Source organism: Parasteatoda tepidariorum, chromosome 1 (assembly GCF_982258835.1).
Source record: "Parasteatoda tepidariorum strain Cologne lab strain chromosome 1, Ptep-v5.0, whole genome shotgun sequence".
NCBI lineage: Eukaryota > Metazoa > Arthropoda > Arachnida > Araneae > Theridiidae > Parasteatoda > Parasteatoda tepidariorum.
In genome coordinates, this window is record NC_141755.1 from 124,382,981 (window position 1) to 124,409,395 (window position 26,415).

The following is a 26,415-nucleotide window of genomic DNA, read 5'->3' on the forward strand; positions in this document are numbered from 1 at the left end:
AAAATTTATGCACAGAGATTGTTTTTTACTTCGCCTTTAATTATTCATCAGAAGCTTCAAATTTTTCTGTTATTTTGATACTGAATAAGAATTACTTTGTGAAACATACACATAATAAGATAATTTAAAAATTGATGATCAAATTCATTTATCACATAATATTACTCATTTTTGATAAATTTTAACGGTGGTGAGTGAGAACCCTTTCAAAATTCAAAAGTGCTCTTTTTTGTGGGGAAGTACCCTGCATTTTTTATTCATAGGGAGAACTCTATGCAGGGCTCAGGGAGAAAACTTCTTTGGGGCCCTCTCCTTGACTACTTCAGTAATGAAGAATCAAACTTTATGATGGTATTTAAATTTTTCATATCATTATACATATAAAACAAGAAAATTTACTAGAACCTAAAATAGCTATAAAGCTCCCCCCCCCCTTCTAATGGTCAAAAGAAATATCGTTCTGTCCATTTTCTTGATTTTCTGACAATTCTGTGTCCATCATGCCAAATGCAGTTTTCTGATTGTTGACTTTGCCACCTTCCTAGCTGCGAAAAATTCACATCCTTGCTGACATTAGGGCGGAATTCAGCAAAATTTTCACAGTGAGGATTGCTCATTTAAGCCCATCAGAAGACTGCATTTTTGGAAACATATCGCATTTTTTAATATGCAAAAATACAGGCTTTTGATTGGCCAAATGTGCCCATCCTCATTGCAAAAATTTAGCTGAATTCCGCCCTAGAAAGCCATGGATGTACGAAATACGGATTTTTTGTGTTCGTACGATAGGCGAGTGAAGAAGCTAACATAAAATCGACGGATTTTACACTGTACTGATATTTTTTTTCAAGAAAGTTCGTTAAAGAAGGATACCTAAAATAAACTTTCTATTTGATTTGGGAGTCCTTCTGATTTGGAGCTTGGGGCAACTGCCCCGTATGCCTCTGCCTTTGTCAGGCTCTAACTCCATGTATATGTCCTTTTTATTAAAATTGAATATTTTATTTGACTGAAATGCACAGAGGTGATTTTTCATTTATATTTATTAATCCGTGCTGAGTTTTATTTTTACCAGACTGATGATTTGTTTGGTTAGTATAGCATGCTTTAAAGTGAAGACATGCCATATTTCTAAATTGAATGAGAAAAAAGGATTATTCATCTAGTAAATAACAGGAAATAAAGAAAAAAAGTCAAGAGAATTTAATGTACAATAAAATAGATAATTAAAAATCTTACATTGTTAAAATAGGATAATCCGAATTAGGATGAGAGAGGGAGTCAGTTGGGGAGTCGTTTGAGTCGACACTTGAGTTTGGAGGAGAGTCGACACTTGAGTCGTTTGGAGGATAATGGGTGGTTGCCACAAACTTTTTTTCTCTATTTTAATACATGAGTTTAAATCTTAAAGACCCATTAATATAAGTTTTTAAAAAATTTTTTTTTTATGAGTTGGGCATGAATCAGTGTTTTCATCATAGAAAAAAAAATAAGTGAGAATTTCTCACCCTTTCTCAAACACAGGGTGAGATTTCAAAAAGTTAAGTGAGATTTCTAAAAAAACACAAAATCTCTTGAAAAAAAAATCATTTCTTTAATTATAATACATTTTTAACGTCTTCTACTTTTTAAAGCATTGAATATTTTTGATGCATCATCATAGAAGATTTTGCCTTTACAAGGTATTTGTCCATCTTGCATAAGTGCATAAAAAATTTGAGCGTCTTACATGAAGAAACCTTACCTACGGTAAACGCGTGGTTGCAGACAAATGTGGTCTGAAAGGGGTTCCGTGGTTGTGTTCTGTTATTTGAAAAGGTTCTGAACAATACTGGTAAATAGGAAAGCTAGATAATGGGGCAGATGTTGAAAATAATGAAAGATCCAGTAAGAAAAGTGAAACGGATTTTATTCTAAATGGCGTAATTCGAAGCTTTTTCCAAAATGCGAGAAATTCGCGAATTTTGAAATTGATTTATAGAATGCGCGAATTTCTCGCGGTAATCATTTTTAATGCGAGAAAAGAAAAAAATATGCGAGATTCTCGCGCTGTAGTGAAAACACTGTGAATTGAAGTGATTTTTTTTATATAACTTTATTAACTTTTCATACAGTTCTTTACAGCTACCATTTGTATGTCGTCATTTTCTTTTATGCAAAACATTATAAAATCACAATGTGACTGTAATTTTTTCTGATGCTGTAAAAATTTTTTTAGGCTATTCATGTTTTTGAAAATAGCATCTTCAAAAAAATTATTGTTCTTGTAAACAATATTTTTTATAGTGAGTCTAAAAAATTATTCAAGTATATAATTTTTATTTCAGAAAGTTTTCTTCGTTTAATTTCTTTCCTTATTTAGAGATATATTTTATAGTATTGGTGTGTCGTTATTTATCCGAGTGAATTTTTCTATCATCAAATTTTTTTAAAAATACACTTTACTATTAAAATACGGTAAACTCTCGCTACTACGATATCCAATACAAAAATGACTCCCTCTGTTGCGATAATGTTTCGTGGTCCCGATGAGCTTGCATGTGAATTAATTTCATGCTCCTCTCACTATTACGATATTCTATGAAGCAATAAACCCATGTAAAAGTTTTTTTTCTCCAAATTTTAACCCTATTTTCTCCATTTATTATTGCTTTTCAAATAATGTAAAAAATCTTATTTTATCATCTATTTTTTCCATCTTTTCTGACAAGAGAAGACACTGCTCCAACAGCTTCCTTTCTTAGAATTGCCTTCCTTTTCTCTTAAGAAGTCACAGATTCTGATTTCATTTCTTTCATGTTACATGAGTCATAAATGCATCACATTAACTCCTAAATGAGAATTTTTTCCATAGAGGGTGAGTGGAGCACAATCATTTTCGTGCTTTGGATTCAATGCATACTTTATTGGTTGACTTAACAGGAAAAATAAACAAACAAAAATATCAGATTATTTTCAATGAAAAGGGTTTTCAGGTATGTTTACGATCTTATTTTCTGAATTTATTTCAATTGTTTTTAATATTTAATCATAATTAGTACTCCTCAAATTAATTTTTTGCATACGTTTATAGTTAATACATCATTAATACATTTATAGTTATAACATTAAAATTTAAAAAAAAAATCTTACTGTGTTCCCAAAGTATGTAGGCCATCCATATAACAATATATCGCTCTACAGCAATATATTTCCCCAAAATATTGTTGTGGCGAGGTTTTACTGTAGTGTCAAAATTTATGCCAGACTTGAAAGCAATACCTTTCATAAATGTAGCTTTTATTGTTCAATGATATACTCTCCATTTTTCTCGATATTTTATAAGGTTTTAAATTTTTATTTTTGTAGAAACTGTGTTTCTGCTTTAAAGAACATTTAAAGGATCCATGAAAAGTTGTTTAATATAGTTAAAAATATGGCTGGAATGAGAGCTGAATTTTAAATTCTCATAAGTTTTTGCGCTGTCAAGAAACACAATCATGATAAGCATAAATTTTGATGTTCTGCAATTATTTAATGGCTACGTGGGTCCCCCCACTTTTATTGAATGAAGTTCAGTTTATGATATAAACATTTATCATTTCAGGTTATTGGCAGAGGAAACATTCTTCTTTCTAAAACTATACCTGTTCCAAATCTCAAAGTGTACAGATTTAACTTCAAAATACCAAGGTCAATGGCACCCCGTGGTCGTGTTCTGGTTTACTACATTCGAAACAAAAATAATGAGATAGTTGCTGATTCTGTTGCCTTTGACGTAGAAGGTCTTTTGAAAACTTCTGTATGTATTCTTTGAAAATAATTTATTAAGAGTTTGTTTAGAATGTTGTTGTTTACATTTTATTATTCAAATTCAAATACTTCAGTTGAAGATGAAAGATTTTTATAGCATGAAAAAACTACATAGAATTTAGTAATGAGAAAAAAAAATTAAACCCTGTATGAGACTGTATGTTTAGAAATATGAATGAAAAATTTAAGTTTTGAAAGTTATAGAATTTCTTTTTTTAAAACTTTCTGAGTCCTTGTGAATATTTTTTCTGAGGTATTAACACCATGAGACAGAATTTTTTGGGGCTTTCTGCTTCAAACCTCTCTGGTACTTTGTGCAAGATACTTTTAATAATAACAAATATACATGTTATTTATTAAATTTATTTGAAAAAAAAATGAAAAAAAACTCTATTTGTATGAAATAAAAGTGTATATATTTTTTTAAAATGGGTATGTAATATTTTTTTTATTCTAATATCATGGACTGTATTCTTACATTTTGTAAGAGGAAAACTCACTAATTATTTCCTTTTTCGCCATTTCGTAAATTATCATCACATCAAAAATAATAATAATTAAAAGTAAGTAATAAAAAAAATAGAAAAATCATGAGCATTTCTTTTCCCTCTGATGTGGGAAAAAGGCATCTTTTGAATATAATTATAGAGAAATAAAATATTTCAAACATTTCTGCAGAAAAGAAATTTTTTACTTCATTATTCTTCTCAAATAGGGTAAGAAAAATCACAAACACTTCTTTCATCTCCAATGCACAAAAAAGGCATCTTTTAAGTATAATTTTAGAGAAAAAAAATTTTCTGCAGAAAAGAAAACCAAACTTCTTTACTTTCTAAAAGAAAATTCTTTCTGCAAGAGCCCTTAACGTTATGCGACAATGTCGCCGTGATTCTAGCACGGGGCGGTTAACTTGGAGAAATCATATTGATTCGATAACAGGAAATGTAAGAAAGAAATCGTCGTAAAATGGGGCTGTGGTATAGAAACCCTAAACCTGACTTACAATATGTATATGAAACTGGCTATGACCTTTTGCTTTGAAGCACTTATAACATGTGGCAAAGCACAAATGACAGCTTTGGAGACTGCTCAGAACCAAGCTTTAAGACAAATTGTTGGAGCTATTAAAACAAACCCAATGCTGCTGTTTACTAAGAATAAACCTATTGAAGTTATTATTCAACTTACATGAAAAGTTAGTTTGTCTGCCTTTAAACAATTATTAAAGAAAATATAATAACCATAACAGAAGACTAAAAACTAAATTTTTTATTTATAAAGTGGTAAAAATTAATGAACAATTAAACATCCCCGATAATCCCTCCTCCACTGGACCCTTTAACCCCATTGGCGAAAGGTAGAACCTCTTTTGCACAAGTGGTACGGAAGACACCGAGACAGTTTTAAATGCCCTGGAAACTATAAATAGTAGATACCGGCTGGGATAGCCTGGTTAGCAGGGTGCTGGGCCCATGTCCAAGAGTTCATAGGCTCGATCCATCTGGCTAAAGACTCCTCGTGTAATAAATGGTGGCTGGTGCATGCTAAATCTGTCGAGTCGTAAAGTCCTCCATGTTCCTATAACAAATCAGTCACTCTGGGGGTACTGATCCAGGAGTTTCCTTGTCTTCTGTATAGGTTCAAAATTACAAGGCTACGAAGTTGAACATTGGTAGTCATAAACCCAAAATTGGGTCGGCTGTTCAACGAAAAAGAAGATACCCATGATCTAAATGGCGTCATGTCTACACTGACGGATCTCGGGGGGAACAAGATGGAAATGTGGGTGCTGGTATTTCTTCTGAACTATTTTCATTTTATTTGAGTTTGGGAGCAAACACAACTCCTTTCGATGAAGTGGAGGCCATTGGAACTACTCCTCAACAACTATTATCAAGAATGGATGATGATGATGATGTCGTTATATATGTCAACTCCCTCTCAGCAATCCGAGCTGTGACATCTGTTGATTTTTCAGGCTGTCTTGGAATTAAAAGTTGTAAAGAGAATTTTGGGTTATTTTTGTCCTTAAAAAAAGAATATTGTTTTACAGTGGGTTCCTTCTCACTGTAATATCTATGGATACGAGATGGCAGATCTTCTAGCTGAAGGAGGAACTGGTATTTTTCAGAACTCTCAGAGAGAAATTCCTTACTCATCCATAAATAGAATAATTAAAAACACTATAAATGAGAGTTATGGAAATAATTTAAATGAACAAATTGGTGACAAGGTGTGGAGGGAGACTCTGAATAAGATCACTCGAGAGGCAATGCTGCCTCCAAAGACCTTTCTCGATCCAAAGTGTGTCTTGTGCGGGGGAGGACACCCTTGAGCATCTGGGGGATGCGCCCTGAAGTTACTGGCAACATCTATGACGTATACCTAAAGGCTAGTTGCAGGAACTGCTGATTGATTTTCCTTTTATATTTTTATTTAATGTTTCTTTGTTCTAATTGTTTTTGTATTTTGCATGGTTTAATGTTTCTCAATTTTTTTTATTTGTTATTCCTTATAGGTCTGTGTGGAGTGTTTTTACACTCCAGCGAATGATGTACACTACAAGTGTTGTTGCTGTTAGAAATAAAAAATTAAAAAATATTTAGTTGTTGTGTTTGAAAATTTCGTTGCAATAAATTTTTCATATTTTTGCAGATAACATTAAGTCCTAATGTTAAAGAATCTGAACCTGGACGGCAAGTGGAAATAAAACTTAGTACTGCTCCAAATTCTATGGTCGGAATACTCGGTGTTGATCAAGGGATATTACAGCTCAAATCAGATAATGATATAACTCAAGATGAGGTATGTTTCTTTGTTTATCTTGAGCTTCTTTCTCCCCCCCCCATTTATTTTTTCAAAGTCTTATAAGTTCTTTTGTAAACAGTTTTAATTTCTTGTATTAAAGCTGTACTTTACTTAATATTATTGAAATTTTTTAATAAATGAGCAAAAAATTTGACAAAATTTTTGCCTATGCAAGATTTTTATAAAAAAGCATTGTTGTGTATCTACCACTACAAAAATATAATTCCAATTCACTAGTACTATACAGAAATGATAATCGAATTCTCAGAGGGATATGATAATCACTTCGACAGAAACTCCCACTTCGATTTGAACATGCAAACTTCGATGGATGGTCCACTTTGAACACTTGCTACTTGTGACTGCGATACTATTCACCTCCCTGCGCTGTTGCTATTCAGTCTCGATCACGCACAACGTTGTCCTGCATACACTCGACTGCTAATGGCAACACAGGAGCAACCAAGACTGAACGCTTGATACAGCTCTCATGATCAACAAAAGTACAGTGAACTTAATACAGCTCTCCCGGCTTCTCACAAAACAGAGATGAATAGCTATCCGTCCATCAAATTCTATCACAGCTGTAATTCTGGTGGAGGAATAATGTGCTACCACTACAAAATTCCAATTCACTAGTATATAAGGCATGCTAACTCGATTCTACGGATTTTCATAGATGAAGGTTGACATTGTCGATATCTTCACTCCTCACAAGCACATTAACAAAAATGAGCAAAATACTTCTTAAACATATTTCTCTTTTTAATGAATATAAGTTATAGATAGAAAAGATTTGAAATGTAAATTTTAAAACTCACAAGTCATTAAGGTCATTTATTGGTATTAAGTGCTTCATTTTAAACATCCTATTTTAGTCATTTAAAAGGAAAGAATATCTATTTTGATTTAAATGAGTGTTAAACTCTCTAAAATGGAAAAAAGAAAATTCCATTTTTAATTGTCATTCAGCAAATTTAACATGGATAGGTAAAAAAATAAATTATAATTTTTTGTGTGTGGATTTTTTCAGTTTAAAACTAATTAACCTGGACCTAAGCAACCCTTTTTCTACTTATTATATGTGAAAATCTCTTTAATTTGGAACTAATTTTTATTTGTAAACAGGTGATTAAAGAATTAAATACTTATGATAATGGACAACCTGCTAAGTATAACCCTCCATGGTATCGAAGAAGAAGGAGATCTCTTTCTTGGCTGGGATCGAAATCTGCAGGACTTACATTTAAGGTACGTTTTATTGTTGTAAACTGTTGTTATAACGGTAATTGGAATTGATAAAACATTATGAATGAAATTTAATTATTATATTGTGTTGTGTTAGTTTTTTACAATTGATATCTTTTCGTTACCCGTTACAATGAAGCAAGTAAGGCTATGAAGCCAAAATAAATTGACTAGTAAAATTAGTATCTGTAAATTAAACATTTGTAATTGGCTGAAAGATAAACATAGTTAATCTTAGTAATCAATTATATGTGAAATAAAGACCTCATATATGATATGATTTATCTAGATTATATATATTTATTTAAAGAAATTAAGATTAAATTATTGAATTTAGTTTACATTAAAAACATTGATATGTACTGTCATACACTTTACATATTAGTTCGATATAAAACAGAGAATAATCATAATTAAAAATATTTTAAAAAATTATGTAAGGTCACATAAAAGAAAAAAGACTTATCTTTGAATAATCATGGTTCAAGTGCGTGGCCAGCCACCCTCGTCACGGTACAGCATCTACAAAGTTGGGAATCAAGAAAGGAAATGCCAAAAAAAAAAATAAATCTGTTCTTCCCTTTCAAGTATTCCTTGGCGCAAAAACGGTGCTGCAATCGTCCACACATTTTCAATCTGTGGGACGATCCACTTTCGAAACAGGGGAGAAGGCAAACATTTAGGACAGAGTTATTGAACTAAATATAATAAAATTAAAGTTAAAAGAAATAGAAAATGAGATAAATAAAATTAAATACGCGGTATCCAAAAGAAAAATAAATTGTGCCCATAATTCATTAAATAATACAACTTATAGTTATAATTCATATAAAAAGCATACAAACATAACTTTATATAGAAATTTGTTTACTTAATATTTCAAAATATTACTTAAATATTTCAAAGGCATTGTAATAATTAAGTTTATACGCATGAATAAAGTCTGATTTAATTGCCTCAATAATAAATAAAGCTAGATTAAAGTGCAGTAAAATTATTTATGTACGTGCATTTAAAAATGATTTTATGAAACAAAGGAAATAAGAGCTGCAAATAAAATACCATTACTGGCATTCAAAGCAATCATCATTTAGCTCCAACGAGGGTCGGCATTTTTTCCGAAAGAAACCTATTTCATTCTGTATATCGGGGGAAAAAATCCCAGAATAAACTAAAAATTGTAGAAACCATTTGAAATTGAAGAAACTATATCTAAGGAAGTGATTGTTCAGAAAAGATACTTATTTTCAACAATGCAGATAAATTCATTGAACTTGAAGTAAATTTAAAACTATATTAAAACTAAAAGAAATTCAGATATAATGCAGATCTCAAAACAGCATTTGGCATAGTGTAAAAAAGTTTTTTCACTGTAATCCAGGTATTTGTCATGTCTGATGTTTCTCTGCTCTAAAACTACTCTTAGTTCCCTCCGCTTTCCTTTCTTCTCCTGCTTGGTATTTTTTTTATGCTATAAAATGAAACTTCATGCCATTTTATGATGCTAGTCAGCAATTTCAATTCAGTGGGCTAACTAATTATTTTGAAATTAATATTTAAAATTGTTCGATTAACCACGCCCTCTGATGCTCCCATATCAGCTGATGGAATGTAGGATCAATATGACACCCATCACATTCCGATACAGTGAAAGCTCCACCTTAACGAAATATATGACTTACCTAAAAATTTTAATTTTTTCTCAACGTGTATTTTTCTAGTGCAATCAGGGACCCCGTAGCAGAATTGTGGCGACACGGCGACGTTGTCACAGAATATTACTGAGTTCTTGCAGAAAGGTTTTTCTTTTGGGAAGTTAAAAATTTTGGTTTTCTTTTCTGCCAAAATTTTTGAAAGTTTTTATTATTTTGATCTTCAGAATTGCATTCAAATGATGCCATTCTGGCACATCGGAGTGGAAAGAAAATGCTTGTAATTTTTCTATTTTCATTTGATAGTAATGAATAAAAAATTTTGGTTTTCTTTTCTGCAGAAATGTTTGTTCCATTTTTTTTGGCAGTTATTGCTATTGATTTCCATATAGTTTTTGAAATCTGATATTTTTTATCTGATATTATTTATGACAACAGTTGAATCTTGAAATGAAAACACGCATTTGAAGAGTTCGATCTGCATGATTTTGCCAGCAATTTTTTTTCGATAGTTACTGCTATGGATTTCACTATTTTTAATTTTGATGACTTACAAAGAAAAAAAAAGGAAATAATTAGTGTGTTTTCCACCTTCAAAATGCAAAAATATCGCTCATAATAATAGAATAAAAAAAATATTATATATTCAATTTAAAAAATTACATTATTTTTTTATAAAAAGTTTTTTTTTTGAACTTGACGCTTTTGTTACTTTAAATTAGTAACATGTATATTTGTTATTATTAAAAGTTTCTTGCTGAAAGATATTAACACTAGAGAGGTTTGTCGCAGAAAAAATTCTGCCTCAGGGTCAGGGATCTCATACACACTTCAAAACCTTTTTAATTTTCACAGTAAAAATTATTTTTCTGTGGATTATACTATTAAATATATCTCTATTATTATTATATATATTATTATATATATTATTATATATAGACATACAGTTTGATATAGTAATAAAAAGCTGTAAAATCAATAATTAAAAAAGCAATTATTCATGGAAGTAAAATTCTAATTATGTATTAAACAGTACTAAAATTTTAATGTTTACTAATTTTATTTTATTGTATTTTTTAGGACTTAATTTGATGCTTTAATTATTTACAGGGTGTTCAGTAATGCCTGCCCTAAATATGAATTTTTAGAATCCTTGTCAATCTATACATAATAATAAATGCGGCTGTGTGTGTGTGTGTCTGTAATCACAATATATCGCCCCAGAAGCCTCGCCCGGGCACGAAACTCGGCCCATAATTGTGTTTTGACATTATGAAGAAGTATTTTTTTTCTTTTTCAAAAATTTTGATTAGTTATTTAGTTATCAGTCATTTTGTAAGTCTATGCTTTTCGTCTGCTTTTTCGTCTTCAAAGAGCCATATTCAAAAAACTATTAAAAAATGCATATACTTTTCCCCACTCTTATAAATGTATGCTAATGCGAACCTCACAATTTGAATATTAATTTTCGACAACTTAAACTAATAATATACGAAGGAATTAATAATTTAATTGTAAAGTTCGCATTAGTTTACATTTATTAAAGTGGAGAAAAGTTTAACTTTTGTATTAAAAATGTGGCAACATATTCGATACGTAAATAGAACGCTTCGCTTTGATATATTTGTCGCTGTTCATAATTGTTATAATAAGTTTTTCTTCTTCTTTTCACGCTCTATTTTTTTTTTCTTCAGCGAAGACGATAATTTTTATAGCGATATTGTAGTACTTTGTACAACTAAAAATTCTTTTCACAACACTTTAAAAATATTTACTTTATTTTCTTTATATATACAGAGAACAGTCGGCAAAGAATTCGATTAGGTTGAAAAACATTTCGCTAAAAAGGAACGAATTCCAAAAGAAAAAATAAACAACTTAAAGAATAAAAATGCTGATGCCAGCCAATTTTTTGAAAGTTAACTTAGAAATAACAAACCAAATGATGTTAAATAACAAACCAAACGATGTTAACAAAATGACCTAGAAAGCGCAACTAGATCAAAATTATACAAGCACAACTAGATCAAATTATAATACCTGAGTGCTTGACGTAACAGATATAGAAATAGAATTTGATACCATAAAAAATTATATAGAAATAGAAATTGATACCATAAAAAATTTATTCGTTTTCGTGTTCTTTTCATGTATTTAGCATTTTTTTTTTCTTAAGCGTTGTAGCTATTATAATTTCAAACATCCTCAAGAGCTATAACACATCTGCAGCAGAACTGGATATGAAGACAAAATTGCTGGACAGGAACACTTTAATTGTCCACTAATCTTCAGATTTCCTGCTATGTTTAAAAAAACTTTATTTGTGAAAACCTTCAGCGTGGCGGACAGCTGGCCGCCTTAGGCGGCTAGTAATAAAATAAAAAAGTAATATGCAATCAAACAATTGAACACTTGATCATGAACTGTCCACACTTGCAGGACAAACTTTGCATCAAAGCTTTGCTAAGTTGGTCTGTAGAAACATTATCAAAAAAATTATAAAGGCAGGATTAGAGGACATTCTGAACCACATTTAACTCTGCTCAGAGTATGCGAGCACTATTGCTGGTGTCTTGTGTTTTTATCTACCATCATTTTAGACTTCTCTAGGCAAGGCCGTAGCCAGGATATTTTTTTGGGGGGGGGGGAGATATGGTAAGAAGCAAGGACAGTTTCAGACATGCAAAGTAGGTGAAAAACGTTGTAACAAATATTGTTTATTCTGTTATTTGCAAAACTTAAACTAGTAATTAAAAAATATTACATAATACTTATTTTTCAATTAATATTACATAATAATTATAAACAATTTGTAAACAAAGTTTACAAAGACATGCGACGGGGATTTGAAGAAAATTTTTCAATTACTTTTTTAGGACAAACCAGAATATCCCGAAATATGCTTAATAAAGTTAGTTAATAAAAGGTTTGATTCGACAGTTTTTGTTTTTCTTTTTACTGAGAGGCTCAAAGAAAGACTAAAAAGTTTGAATCCCAGAATTTTTTTGGGGGGGATTTATCCCGATGGTCCCCCCTGGCTACGGGCCTGTCTCTAGGCTTTTAACTTGTATTGTTTTATCAATTTTTAACTGATTGTTTCTTAACTTGTTAACTTTTATACTGAATTTTAACTTTTAATATTTTACATGCTTCTGTAAAGTTTTAACATTTATTGGATTTCTCCGTAAATTAATTTTTTTAACCCTTTTACTTCTTTACTATTTTAATGGATTTACACTTGTTTAAATAGATGTGTATTGATCATTATTTTAGATATTCTGATTTTCATACTTGATGATGTAGAGTTTTATTTATGCTCGTATGCCCTTAAATAGGGCAGGTCGAGATACAAATAAACTCATACATTAACCAAATATTTAAACGGTGGAGGGGCAAAAACGTTATCAAAATTTTTCAAACCCCTAGTGAAGGCGGATTAGCAAACATAAAACCTGTTGGATTGCCTGAAAATCTTGGAATTTTTTTTTTTGTATGTACCCCATCTCAACAGTACTGCTTTCCTCTCTACTGGTTTATTGGGTGTATTCATTATATATATGGTTCTGAATAGTTATTCATTATATTGATATTTATTTAAAATATCAATATTATCATAGATGTATAAGAAATGTTCAGCATAATTTAAATTACTTTTTTTTCAGTTCCTGTGGAAATAGTATCTGTATAGCTCAAATAACATTCAAATTTATTTACTGGAGCTAATGATTGATTTGTTGGGATAAATTTATGCATGAGGGACCCTTGTTACTATACCGTGAAGCGATGACCTTGTTAGACACGGTAAACTGTAGACTTTTCTTGCACACAATAAACTTGGGACTCTTGTTTTGATTTGATTGTATAGTTTATTTTTAAAACGTTTTATTGCAAAAATATATCTTTGCAATGATAGATTCAGGGATGAGATTTTTCCTCTTTTGTCTCTCGAATTTCAGCCTTTTAATCAAAAACTCTGATTCTCCAAAAGTTTCGGTTTTTTTTAAAGAATTTTTTTTTTAAATAAACATTCTACTTTTTCTGAAAATTCAGTCGTTGAAATAAAATAATTATATTTATTTCGGATTTTCAAAGATGTACAGAAAATTCTAACTATGATGTAGCTGCTAACCCTTCCGCATTTTCACTTAGTTTTTTCCGCATTTAAGCACAGAAAATAAGATTTTGCGTATTTTTACCCACCCGCCAGATAGCTCGTATTTTCGTAATTCAGACGTAGCTGCTTCCTGTACGGTGGCGCTTACTAGGAGAATCTTACAATTTGCTCCTTTAGAAGCATTTTGTGAAATTACTGTTTTTCCTAAAGTTTAATTTGTGAATGTACAACTAAATGGTAGTAAATTTGCCCTGGATGGACCCCTGGTAGTGTGCACTCTTCAACAACACCCTTATATCAATTGATTCATAAAGGAACGTGTGTTGAGATTGATTCCCTTTTAAGGCAAACCCTTACTTTTAAACTGATTTTCAACCTTCTAGTGCATTTCTAAAGTGAAACATTATAATGATGTTTCTCCTTTTTATTTGACTTCCAGTGTAATTAATTATTGAAATTAAGATTTTGACTGCTCTATTGGAAGTTCCTGAAAATAACAATTTGATGTTGCTTTTTTTTATCATTCGAATATTTTTTCTTCTCTTGTAGTAGTCATAAATTTTAGCAAAAATCAAATTTTTTTATTAGTCTTATACATTTATTTGGACACTGATAGTGTTTTTTTTACTATTAGGAGCCTTTTCTGTACTCCAGCGATGTGTTTTTTTAAAGCATAAATTGGGTGAAAAATCTGCACCCCACAAGACAGTTCTGAACACACTGAACTTTTTTTTTCTCAAAAAATAAAAAATTTTGAAATGCAAATTTGAGTCTTCACTTTTTAATTCGTTCAATCTGCACATACTCCATTGTAAATCTATTTCGTTTCTCAATCGCCTTTTCAATGATTATTGCTTTGAAATTTTGCATGATTTAAAAAAAGAAAATTTAATACGATATTACGATGGGTGTATTTCGAATTTGAATAATTACTTTTCATATGTATGTAATAAGCATTTATGTTTATATAAAAATTATCATATTTGCCACCAATTTGACTGAATGGATCATGTTATATGACAATTAAGTCATTAACAAAATTTTAGTCATATTTTTGTTCTTATTTAGGCAACTATTTTCCTAGTTTTTGGCTATTTTCATGCTACTAAAAACAACTATTTTGTTCATTTTATTCTGTGTGCAACCCTGTTAGTAGTGTCTGTCCCTTATTGTTATTTAAAATAATTGCTTTATTTCAATATATATATTTTTAATACTCTTCCATTGCAACTTCACTTGTTGAATGCTAGTTAAGATTACTTTTTCTTTTTTGTAGGATTCTGGATCAGTAATAATGACTAATGCCCTCCTTTTTCACTCTGTTAATGATGGTAAGCTTCTTATGTTTACTCTTAGATTACAAATACTTGATTTAATACCAATCAAAAAATTCTTACTTTTATTGATAAAGCAAATTATTCATGTATTTGATAAAAGTTTAATTTTTTTTTCTTTCTGTTCCATGCATTTCACACATTTCTACATTTATTAATTTATTGTAAAATACTGAAATAGCCAAATGTAACTTAAATTATATTTGTTTTAAAGGTTAATCTGTACTTCTAGAAAATTAATGTGAACAGATTCAACATGATAGTCAATATTTGAAAAAAGGATTGATCGGTGGTTCAATCTAATTAACTCGATATATTTCAAACACAAAACAATTTTTAATGAATTAGGATAGCCGGTATTATAAGGGCTGACATTTCGCCTGCTTTACATTCATCAAATCATAATGACACACAAAAGAAAATATGCAGTTGAATGAATAGGAGTGGACATTATTAAAGTGTTTCGTAATCTAGGTAGCACAGAGAGTACTTCTGGAAATCTCTCTGAATATATTCTTTGTATGTATCACTCTTCCTTGTAGTTAAGAGCTGCTTTCTTGAAACTGGTTGACAAACTTTGGTCGCATTGCAGGTCTATTTATACTCCCTTCTGAGACAGGTTCTCATTGCTAATGACCTGGGCAATGATCTGTCACAAAAGTATCTCGAGAGCGTATGGCATGGTCTTTGCATCAAGTCAGAATACAGCCACATTGAATCATGCCACATAGTGTTTTTAAAAAGTGCTTAAAGGTGCTTTTTTCGATATTTGTTTTTTAAAAGCCCTTAAAGGTGTTTTTAAAAGGTGCTTAATTTTCCTTTTTCGAAAATGAGATTTTTTTTTTTTTACCATGTCGATTTTCATCATGTATTATGCAAAAAGCATGATTTTCACATTGTTCTATTCAGCGTTTTCACAATTAATTCAACCACACTTCATTTCAGCGTACCGTCGGTCGGTGGCTTATGAAAACTCCAACCATTTTACGTGTTTGATGAGCTGGGTTCGGTGAAATTCTTGCACTCTCGTGTGCAACTCTAATGCGTTTTGCAAGATATTCTCCATTTCAGGTTTCATTTTCCACCCTCTGAAATCAAACTGAAAAATCTCTCGATCTCTTTATGGTGGCTAATATAAGCAAGTTCTTTGTAAGAAACTAGTTATTTTAGTAGTCATGGTCCTGCAAAGTCTGAAAATTATTTTGCATTTTGTTAATGAATTTAATGCTTAAAAAATACTTAAAAAGTTTTTCGTTGAAAGATTTGGCTATGCAACCTGCATTAAACTGCATTTTTTTGTTGCCACTTTTTCATATTTTATCCACCCCAGGAGATACTCCTTTTTTTGTATGATAGAGTAAGGACCTTTTTAAAAAAGAATAACGTGTGTCAATTTTTCGCAAAGCATATTTGCATAGCATATGACAAACATAGTGCTAGGGGGACTGGGCTAACCTGGTTGGTAGGGCGCTGGGTCCATGTCCAAGAGGTCGTGGTTCGATCCCCGATGACCAAAGACTCCTCGTGTAGTAAATGGTGAAAGTCCTCCATGTTCCCATAACAAATCATACTTCTGGGATCCAGGAGTTTCCTTGTCTTCTGCATTGATTCAAAGCGAGGAGGCTACGGAGTCGAACACCAGTAGTCGTAAACCCAGAATTGGGTGGGCCGTTCGACGAGGGTTATTAAATAAACTAAAAACATAGTGCTAATTATGTATAAGTACTTTTTACATAGGTAATTTATTACTTATAAGTACTTTTTATATATTTGAATTTTATAAAACATATAGCTCTATTTTACTAATCTTACATACTATCAAAACAGAATTTAAAGTTCTTTTTTTTCTTTTAAAGGTATGCATATTTATGCGGTTGAGTCAATAAAATCTTCTAAAAAACAGAAGAGTTTAAAAAAGGAATGTGAGATATTGTGTAATACTTTAGACTTGTAGAAAAGTCTTATTCTCACTCATTCCAATTTCGGCTAGTATGAATACTCTAGTTCTAATTAAAAAGAGTCAAATGTAAATAACTCTATTACTTTTCTAAATCGTTTTATAGGTTGTATTTTAATAGTTTATATTTTGTGAATAAAAAATATTTTTTAATGTTTAGATTTGCTTTACTGTATTAATATTTGATAGTTATATATAATGTTTTTGCTTGCAGATAAATGCTGTTTATCTTTCTGCTTCAAAAGACTTCTTTAACAAATAATAACTTAAGGTAATTAACATGGTTTATTGGGCTTCCATTTTTAACTAACATTTTTAAAAAAAAATAATATATCTGTTTCATGCAATACTAATGAATTGAGTTGATAAGTTAAGATTGTTATTTCAAATCAGGATATTCTAACTGAAAGAGGTGACGATTTAATAATCGGTGAATAAATTATGGTGATGGTTTTAACTTAAATTAGAACTGGAATTAAATGTTGACAAAGTTTGTAAATGAAGCACAAATGAGAGTACAGAAAATAATGTAGTAAAATACATGTTCTGCTTTATTATGTAGTACTCAAAGTATCATCATTCGGATTAAATTATTGTTTTTAAAAACTGGTCAATCTCACAGTCATTTTTTCTTTACATAAACATCTTTCTGTACCCTTAAGTTCTAGCAAATGTAGTCTATTTTTTGTAAGTTAATATTTGACAGTATTTTAACCACTTCCCTTATAAATTTTTTGAAGAAAAAAAATCAACATATTTTTTTATTTCATTAATAAATACAAGAAACTAAATCAAAACATAATACACAAGTTCTAAGTTGAAATTTTAATTTTTTTATGTATAAAAATATATTTAATTGACCATCAGTTTACTATCCCAAATTATCTCGGCCAATGAAAAAAGTTAAATATTAGTCTTTGTATATCTTAATAATCTGAAAAATCATCTGCATTACTTTTACTTTTGCTCGCGAACACCATTTTTTTACTCTTTTTTTTTCTATGCAAATTCATCGTTACTCGGAATAATAAATGTTTGCAATTTATACATTAACTTGGGATAATCAGGGAAGGGGTTAAGAGTATAATATTCTTAAGTGATTTATTGCAATACTCTACTTGCATTCTAATCACGCATTTCAAACGCTTACAATGTCTCATCACATGATCATGAGGATTCTTCATTAGGGATTAACACACTGCATAACTCTTTTAAGAATTAGATTTCAATATGATGGTTAATTGTCTGACCATTTGTTAAAAAAAAACCCAATTATTCACAGTTTTACTTCATTTCTCTTTTGCAACAATTTGTATAAACATTCAGTGGTTACTTTATAGTGGTGTAATTTGCATTGAAACAAGATAGAACTGTAAATAAATGTTAATAGTTTAATAGTTAAATGTTAAAAGTTTTTCCGATTATATTTGGTAAGAATAATTTATCATGTAATAAGCAATAAATTACTGTTACTGACTAACCCGTAATAATCAATGTCATTATATTAAAAGTGTAGCACCTATTGAATCCATTGCTGCCAACTCTACTGAATTTTGCCAGTTTCTCCTGGTCAACTGGTTTAATAAAAATTCTCTTGTTTTTTGTACACTTTAGAAAATTCCCTATAATTGACTGAGTTTCCTAAAAATGTCCTTTTTGAAATAGAATTTTTGCACAGATTATTGCTTGCTTGAATATTTAAATAAGTATTACTAATATAGAAAGAAGTGAGCCTCTTTTATAGAAAGCAGTTTCAAATTTTTTTTTGTTCTAACATATTTTTATTTGGAACACCCTTTCGAAATTAATTAAATTTTAATTATTTCTTATGAATTAAATGCCTATTACTATTCAAAATTATGAGTAAACATAATTCACAACTTTAAAGCATATTTGATCCTAATGATGACCGGAAAATATTGCAGTTTTTCTATTTTAATGTGTATAAAAATCCCTAAAATTGCCTATGTGCAAAATAATTAGTACATTGAAATTTATATTATTTCGTAAAATCTACTGGATTTTTTTCGATTCATGTTGGCAGCTATGTGAATCCAATGTTCCAAATATCTTTATTATTTTCATTACTCTCATTGTCATACTTACAAATCATTTAATTAGGATTAATAATGCAATTATAGGGGGGTTTCCAATACTTTTGAATAGTTAAGGTCTGACACGTCGAAGTATTTCACTTTATTCTAAAAGTAAAAGTTGGTTTAGTTATTTATTTCACCTTCTCAACAAATTTGGATCAAAATCTATGTCATAAAATAAATGAGTGAGAATTTTTGTCAATTGCTTGTTTAGATCGTTTTGAGAATGTTATAAGGATTGATGAAAATATCAACAACACTCCCATACAGCCACCATCGGATATACCTGAGGTTGAGGTGTCGGAGGGTCGAATGATAATAAGGAAAAATTATCCTGAAACCTGGTTATGGGTGAATACCACATCTGGGTAAGATTCTTATTTTTCACAGCTCTATCATTGATTTTTGCTAATAGTTTTTGAAGTTATCTTACTATATACTTTATTTTAAATAAATGACCCATAAAAAGAAATATAAAAACGATTAAAAAACAATATGTAGTAACTGTTTCATTCTTCTTCGTCTTGCATACAAAAAATTTAGGGATGGGAAACTGAGGTAGAAGAAGCAAGCAAGAAAAAGTACTTATGGCTACATTCCACTCAATAAATGGTTTCAAAAATGGGTATATGTATTTTATGTAGAAATTTCATCATTACCAAAAAATGAAAAAAAATCAGATGAATGCAGAAAAAAGTTCATAATCAGGGGTCTGTCCAGGCCGAATTTACTACCGTTTAGCGGTACCTTCACAAATTCAATTTTAGGTGAAACGGTAGTTTCACAAATTCAACTTTAGGAAAAACGGTAGTTTCACAAAATACTTTTTCTTAAAATGTTATCTTTGTATCCTTTAAGAAACGATAAATCTATATTTTTACCATGTTTTTGTATTGATTTTGTAATATAATTTTTAATGTTTCACAAATTATGTCTAAATTTTCACAAAAAAGGTACCTTCCAGAAAAACCTAGACAGACCCCTGATAATATCCGCTTTCCTTTGTTCTCTTGGTTCACTATAGACACAAAAATAATATGTGTATAGCAAGGCACGGGAGCGAACATTTCATTCACTGTATCCGGGAGTTCAGCGGGGTTTGACTGACCCAGCCGAGCTGCAGGCCATTAAACTAGCCATCAGCTGGCTAAATGAAAACAACATCATCGGTAACCATTTACGCAGATTCTCAATCCTCGTTGAACTCACTCAAAAACCCCGTGTCCACAAATAACCAAGTTGAAGAGATCAAACATAACATAGGTAAAGGCCATGTGTTAAATTGGATTAGGGCACACACGGGGAATGAGGGCAACGAGGAGGCAGATACTTTAACTAAAATGGGCACGGTGCTCGATCGGGTGGTTATTAACTGCCACATCATGAGAGCCCAATTAAGAAAAATTCTCAGGGACATCAGCAATAAACTTTGATAACAGAGCTGGGAGAGGTTGAATAATGGTCAACATACTTACAGCTTTTTCCCAGAAGTAAGTACTAAAAGACTTATAAGTGACTTCTAACTTAATCAGTTTTACACAGGCCACAGAGTGTTTGGTTTACAGCTAGACTATTTAAAAAGGCTTCAAGCTGCAAATACTGTGGCAAATGCCAAACCATCAAACATTTACTAACGGAATGCAATAAATTTGCAACACTCCATGGCATCTCTTTTAAAAACCCGGGAGACATGGGCAGAACAGAGAGACAAAAACAAACCATAGTGAATATAATTTAATACTGTGTCATGGACATAATGTCCCCAAATAACCTTATGGACCCCTTGTTTAACAACCCATAAATATTTTAACTTATCAAATTTAATATTGGACCTACACCTCTCTGATGCTTAGACTATTCTATTATTGAAGTTCAAATTTGTAATTGGCTATTATGACTTTGATTTTACTGATTTTAGATACCTATACTCTGGTTTTGATCCCTATTTTTACTCCTTTTTAAAGATATTGCGCACTGATGCTTTTGTTTTTGGTGCTTTTTAGTATTTATTGGATCCTGATTTACACTGGATGTTTTGATTATAATTGTTGCTTTACGTACTTATTTTTAAATTTGATTACTCTTCAAATTAGTATTATTGTATTTTGGCTTTTAATTATTCATTTTCTAATTATTTTTAACCAGCAATCCGTCATCTTTCGAAGTGTTCTTCTTTTCATTCTTTTGGACTTCAGCTGTCCTTATTGTAACGATATCATCTGTACTCTATTGTCATTACTATTTTTTGTAATTGTATTTATTGTAATTGTTAAATTGTTCTTTCAATTTTCCCACTATAAAGCAGTGTTCCATCGACTGCGGTCAGATGAGATGGACGCTGCCGGGGACTTAATTGTTTCGAAATCTTTTTGTACTCTGTGCTGTTGCTAGATGACACATTTGTAAACTTTATCTTGGTTTTAATAAATGCCACGGGTGGATGTTCGGCTGACATTGGTTCAGTCTTGCGCATGTGCCATAGCTTCGGGCTACGGTCCTTCTCGAGAGGCTGTCGTGACGGCGAGTTATAACTGTCGAGTACCCATATCCTTGGGCCGGACGACTAACCAAATTCTTATTGTGATTATTATTTACAAAATGTTAAGAAGAAAATAATTTGTGTTTCCCAACAAAATCTGAGAATATCACCCATAATATTAAATAAAAAATTATTACATTGTTCAATTAAAAAAATAATATAATTTTTCATTTGTAAGCATAACATTTTTGTTATTTTAAATTATATATGTTATGAAAAGTATCTTGCAGAAAGATATTAGTGCTAGAGAGAACTTGAAAAAATTCTACTACAGGGTTGAAAAAAAGCCGGAGAGTCTGACTATCGACATCTCTCCTTAATCATCATGAATCTGTTTTTTCCTTTAAAAAATTTCACTCTTGTCCATTTTTGTATCATGCAGGTATAAAATTAAATGAAACCATAGATACAAGCAGATACAAAACCTAACAAAAATTAAACATGGATATTTTATCAAAAGTTTCTGCTGTCTCCCCAATTGCAGAATTAAATAAAAAAAACTATAGTTTTCTGAGTTAGCTGAGTGCAACAAAATGCTATTTTTTTAAAAATACATTTTTCTCTACAATTCTATTGTCTTGTTCTGTATTGTGGTGTTATAATTTTTTTAATGGATGTTAAATATGCAATATAATGTATAAATTACAAATAATAATTCTTTGTGATTCACTGTTTATTTTGCCCATGACACTGTCAGTAATACTGCTAATTTAAAAAAAAAAAATATCTGGAAAGGGTAGGAAATTTTATTCTTCTGTTTGCTGTTACGTCTTTAAAAGAAAAGAAATCATCTGAAAATTCCGGTCAATCGAGATCTAACAACCGCATTGCAATGGATGGTTGACTAAATGTGTGAACAATCACGAACTTCCAAAAACCGGAAGAAATTTCTAAAACTTGCAGCGTATCTTTCCACTCATGTTATTCTTACGAGGCGATGTGTGAATAGGCTTAAACTTCTGGGGAGTTTTGTGTTTACCATTCGTGAGAGTTTTCTGTAATTTAAAAAAGTCTCAACAGGTCGTGAGCCGAAAAACAAATTTAAGAAAACTAATACCGCAGCATAAACAAAAGTGTAAAGTTTGCCACGTTTTGAGTGTTATCTTTTATTCAATTCCTACTATTAGTTCCACACTCTCCCCATATATCTTGTTCAAATTTTCAATCGTTAATAAAATACTTTTTTTTTCATCCACTCAAGTTCAAATACATTTTTTTTAAAACTTGTAGTAGATGATACTTGATGTTAATACAGTTTTCTTCAAATATTAATTCATTCATTAAAGAGGAATGAGTGAAAAATTAAATGGAATTTTTTGATGGGTTAAGCGTTAGTCATTGTTTTAAATTTCATTATAAACGAATAATTTTATTTACGTATTTTAAAAATAACACCAGTGATAATTTCTAACTTATAGCTCTATTTGAACAAAAAAAAAAATAGTTTATTGCTCACATTTAAATCTTTAATTATTTCACATTAAAGATTATTCTGTGTCAGATAAATTCAATAAACATTACGTGGTGGCATGCATCACCTAATTTATACTTTTATTAGTTGTCTGATAACACGCACCTTTTTTTCCCTTTAGTTCCTACTATTAGTTTCACACTCTCCTTATATATATATATATATATTTATACATCTTGTTCAAAGTTTCAATCTTCAATAAAATAGTTTTTACTCATCCGTTCAAGTTCAAATACATTTTTTAAAACTTGTATTGAATGACACCTGATGTTAATACAGTTTTTTTCCTTAGGGTCAACAGGACCTTGTCTGACTTCGTCAGACATTTGGAGGATAGGCCACAGCGACACTTTTTCAAATATTAATTCAGTAATTAAATTTAATTAAATAATTTTAGTTTTATATTGGAGAAATTTTTTTTTTATTATTTATTAAAAGTAACTAAAAGAAAATTTTTATTTGTAGATCTAAGTGGGAATTGACTTTAAATTTTTTTTTTTTATATTACTTGTTTAGCTATAATTTGTGTAAAATATCGCCTGTTGTTAGTTTTTGGGTAGCATCATAACATGCTTGCGAAGTCATTTGTTGTTTGTTTCGTTGAAAGTAATATTCAAAGAATGCGTAATATTGTGAACCAGGGCTCGAAAAAACTCAGAAATTTTTCCCATCGCCGGGGATCGCTTGTCCAACAATGTACCCGTCCTCCTTTAATACTAACCTGTAGCTTCTAAATAAATCAAAATATAATTTTCTCTTATTTATTACAAACATTTATATAAATTGTGCAATGAATTAGTAGTTACTAGGATTACATTATAAAGTAATAAAAGAAATACTAGGTTACTAATAGTAACCTAGTATTTCTTTTATGAAATAATTTAAATGACAAAGGTCAAGTTATCTGGAATGTCAATTTATCCGAGGGTACTGCGTCTTTTAAATGAATCAAATATGATGTTTGCCAGTTCCACTATCAAGCCTATGATTTACAGAGGTTTCTGCACAGAAATCTGAAAGTGGTTTTCCATTTAGGTAGATGTTCATAATTACGTTTAATACTTTTTGTTTAAGATCAGGTCGTAATGTGTTTTTTTGTAGGTTCATTGCTGAAAAGCCCTTTTCAACCGCTGCAGTACTCCCAGACAGAGAAAACATCAATTTCACTCTACACAGTATGTTGCTGTTTTTCTAGATTAGAGGGTCATTTTAGAAGTGAGGCGCTAGACTCGTGTAAGATAACAAAAATTGAAAATGTATCACGAACGTTACGGGAAAATGGCCCTCCGTGCGGACGTCGGATTCGAGAAATTCGTTGTCCGCGGGGAATTTTTGACCGCCGAGGACGGGTGGTTTTTCCAGCCCTGTTGTGAACACTACAGTTATAATAATATCGCATTGTGCGTTAATCGGAAGTAGTGACCCAGAAGTTTTAAGGCAAATGCTAACCCCTAGCGCCACCTGTGTTCTGCTTTATACGGTCAACCATCTGTACCTTCTGGTTTTTAACGAACTATTTATTTTTGTAGAAGTGATGGCATTGCTTCAATTACACATCTGGTTCCTGATCATTTGACATCTTTTGTAATAACTGCATTTGCTATTGATTCCGTGGATGGACTAGGTATTACTACTACTCCTGCTCAGGTATTACTACTACTCCTGCTCAATTTAGAAATATAGCCTCTCATTTGACACCTAATTACTTTTGAGTCTCTTTTTTTTATGTGACGCTTATAAAATATATTCAAATAAAAATTCCTACGTATTACTTGATGTTGTTGCTTTTTGAGCAAGACAAATCTTCATCAAAACTGGGTATCTGCGCATCTGGAAAGTCATGAATTTCAGTATTGAACAAAATTTGTCATGAAGTGTCATAATTTTAACTATTTTTTTAAAAAAAAAAATCATGGAAAGTTATGGATTTAGGTCACCGAAAAATCAAATTTTTAAAATGGAGTTTATCCCCCCTCCCAATTTCACGGTGCTCTGAATATCTGAATTTGTAACAAAATCCCCACTCAAGTCTTATATTAAATTATAAAATGTTTTCATCACGTTCTTTAAAAATTATGGTGTTCTTTCAAAAAAGAAAGAGCAAATTATCTCTTAAACTTCTGTTATTGTTATTATAAAGCTTTTTTAAATTTATTGTGTTTTTGTCTTAGAAAATAGTTACTTCGTTAAGTCATGAAAAATTCTTGGAATTAGTCATGAATTTGAAAATCTAAAATATAGCAGATACCCTGTCAAAACTAAAATATTCTGCTGGGGAACAATTTATAAATTTTATGCTTTCACTCTACTCTTACAATGAAATTTTTAAATAGAACTGTTAAAAATAAAAGTTTGGTATTCTTTCTGCAATTAATTATAAGTAGTGACAAAAATGACATTTTTTAAACATTATTTCTACTTCTAAAATATGGCTCATTTAAAAATAAATGATTATTTTCCAAAATGTTTAGATAATTTCAAAATTGTGTGAAACTCTTTCTTGACTTTTTTATAATAAAAAGTTATTCTATAAAATCAATTTGTGACATGATTTACTTTAACTATGATAAGACAAATCTATTCTTTGATAAACACATTAAAAATGAAACCATAGTTTTTAAGTCTCTAAAGTAAAAAAAAAATTTTTTTTTGGCCAGATAGCTTTAAAATGGTCCATTATGTTATTTCAATTCAAACTTCAACAGGCCATCAAAAAAAAAGTGAAAAACTTTTACTTAGTTTAACGAGCATTTCCGAACTATATTGTTAAAATAAAGTAGGCTTTTTAAATTTATGCTAAGTGAGTTGAGTCAGAATAATTTGCTTGATGGAGTTGCCTCTGTTTACAATAAATTAATAAATAGGATGGGTAGGGCCAGAATAGCCTGGTTGGCAGGGCACTGGGCCCATGTCCAAGAGTTCGTGGCTTCGATCCCAGCCTACCGAAGACTCCCTGTTTAGTAAATGGTGACTGATGCATGTCTGTCGAGTCGCAAACTCCTCCATGTTCCCATAACAAATCAATTCCTCTGGGGGGTACTGATTCAAGAGTTTCCTTGCCTTCTGGATGGGTTCAAAATTACAAGACTACGGAGTTGAACATTAGTAGTCGTAAACCCAAAAATTGGGTCTCTATTCAACAACAGATATAAAAAAAATAAGATGGGTAATGAAAAATCATTTCAAACTACCATTTGTTTCATGTCGCGCAGTGAACTGATCATAGTAGAACACCGAAGTCGAGCATCACTGACTTCGGTCAGTGCCCACTATGATCAGCCTGCGTAGGGACCGAGGGTGCGTGATATTGATTCTTGTTAAATTGTTCTACCATAACGTGCTGAACTTTGCGTGAAGGTCATCAGGCTACTGAAGCAGAGGATCAAAATTGTGATGGCACGTCT

The 26,415-nt window shown here is 30.8% G+C and overlaps 1 protein-coding gene across 2 annotated transcripts in view; it reads left to right on the top strand.

Annotated features, from left to right (window-relative positions):
* Positions 1–26,415, top strand: part of LOC107440314 (thioester-containing protein 1 allele R1) — a 92,656-nt gene that overhangs the window by 26,350 nt on the left and 39,891 nt on the right. For both annotated transcript variants that reach the window (XM_071180439.2, XM_087152342.1), the window contains exons 14-19: positions 3,587–3,781; positions 6,448–6,597; positions 7,729–7,851; positions 14,891–14,945; positions 19,216–19,369; positions 24,541–24,658. In XM_071180439.2, the coding sequence (XP_071036540.2) occupies positions 3,587–3,781; positions 6,448–6,597; positions 7,729–7,851; positions 14,891–14,945; positions 19,216–19,369; positions 24,541–24,658 (795 nt within the window). The remainder of the gene's footprint in view (positions 1–3,586; positions 3,782–6,447; positions 6,598–7,728; positions 7,852–14,890; positions 14,946–19,215; positions 19,370–24,540; positions 24,659–26,415) is intronic.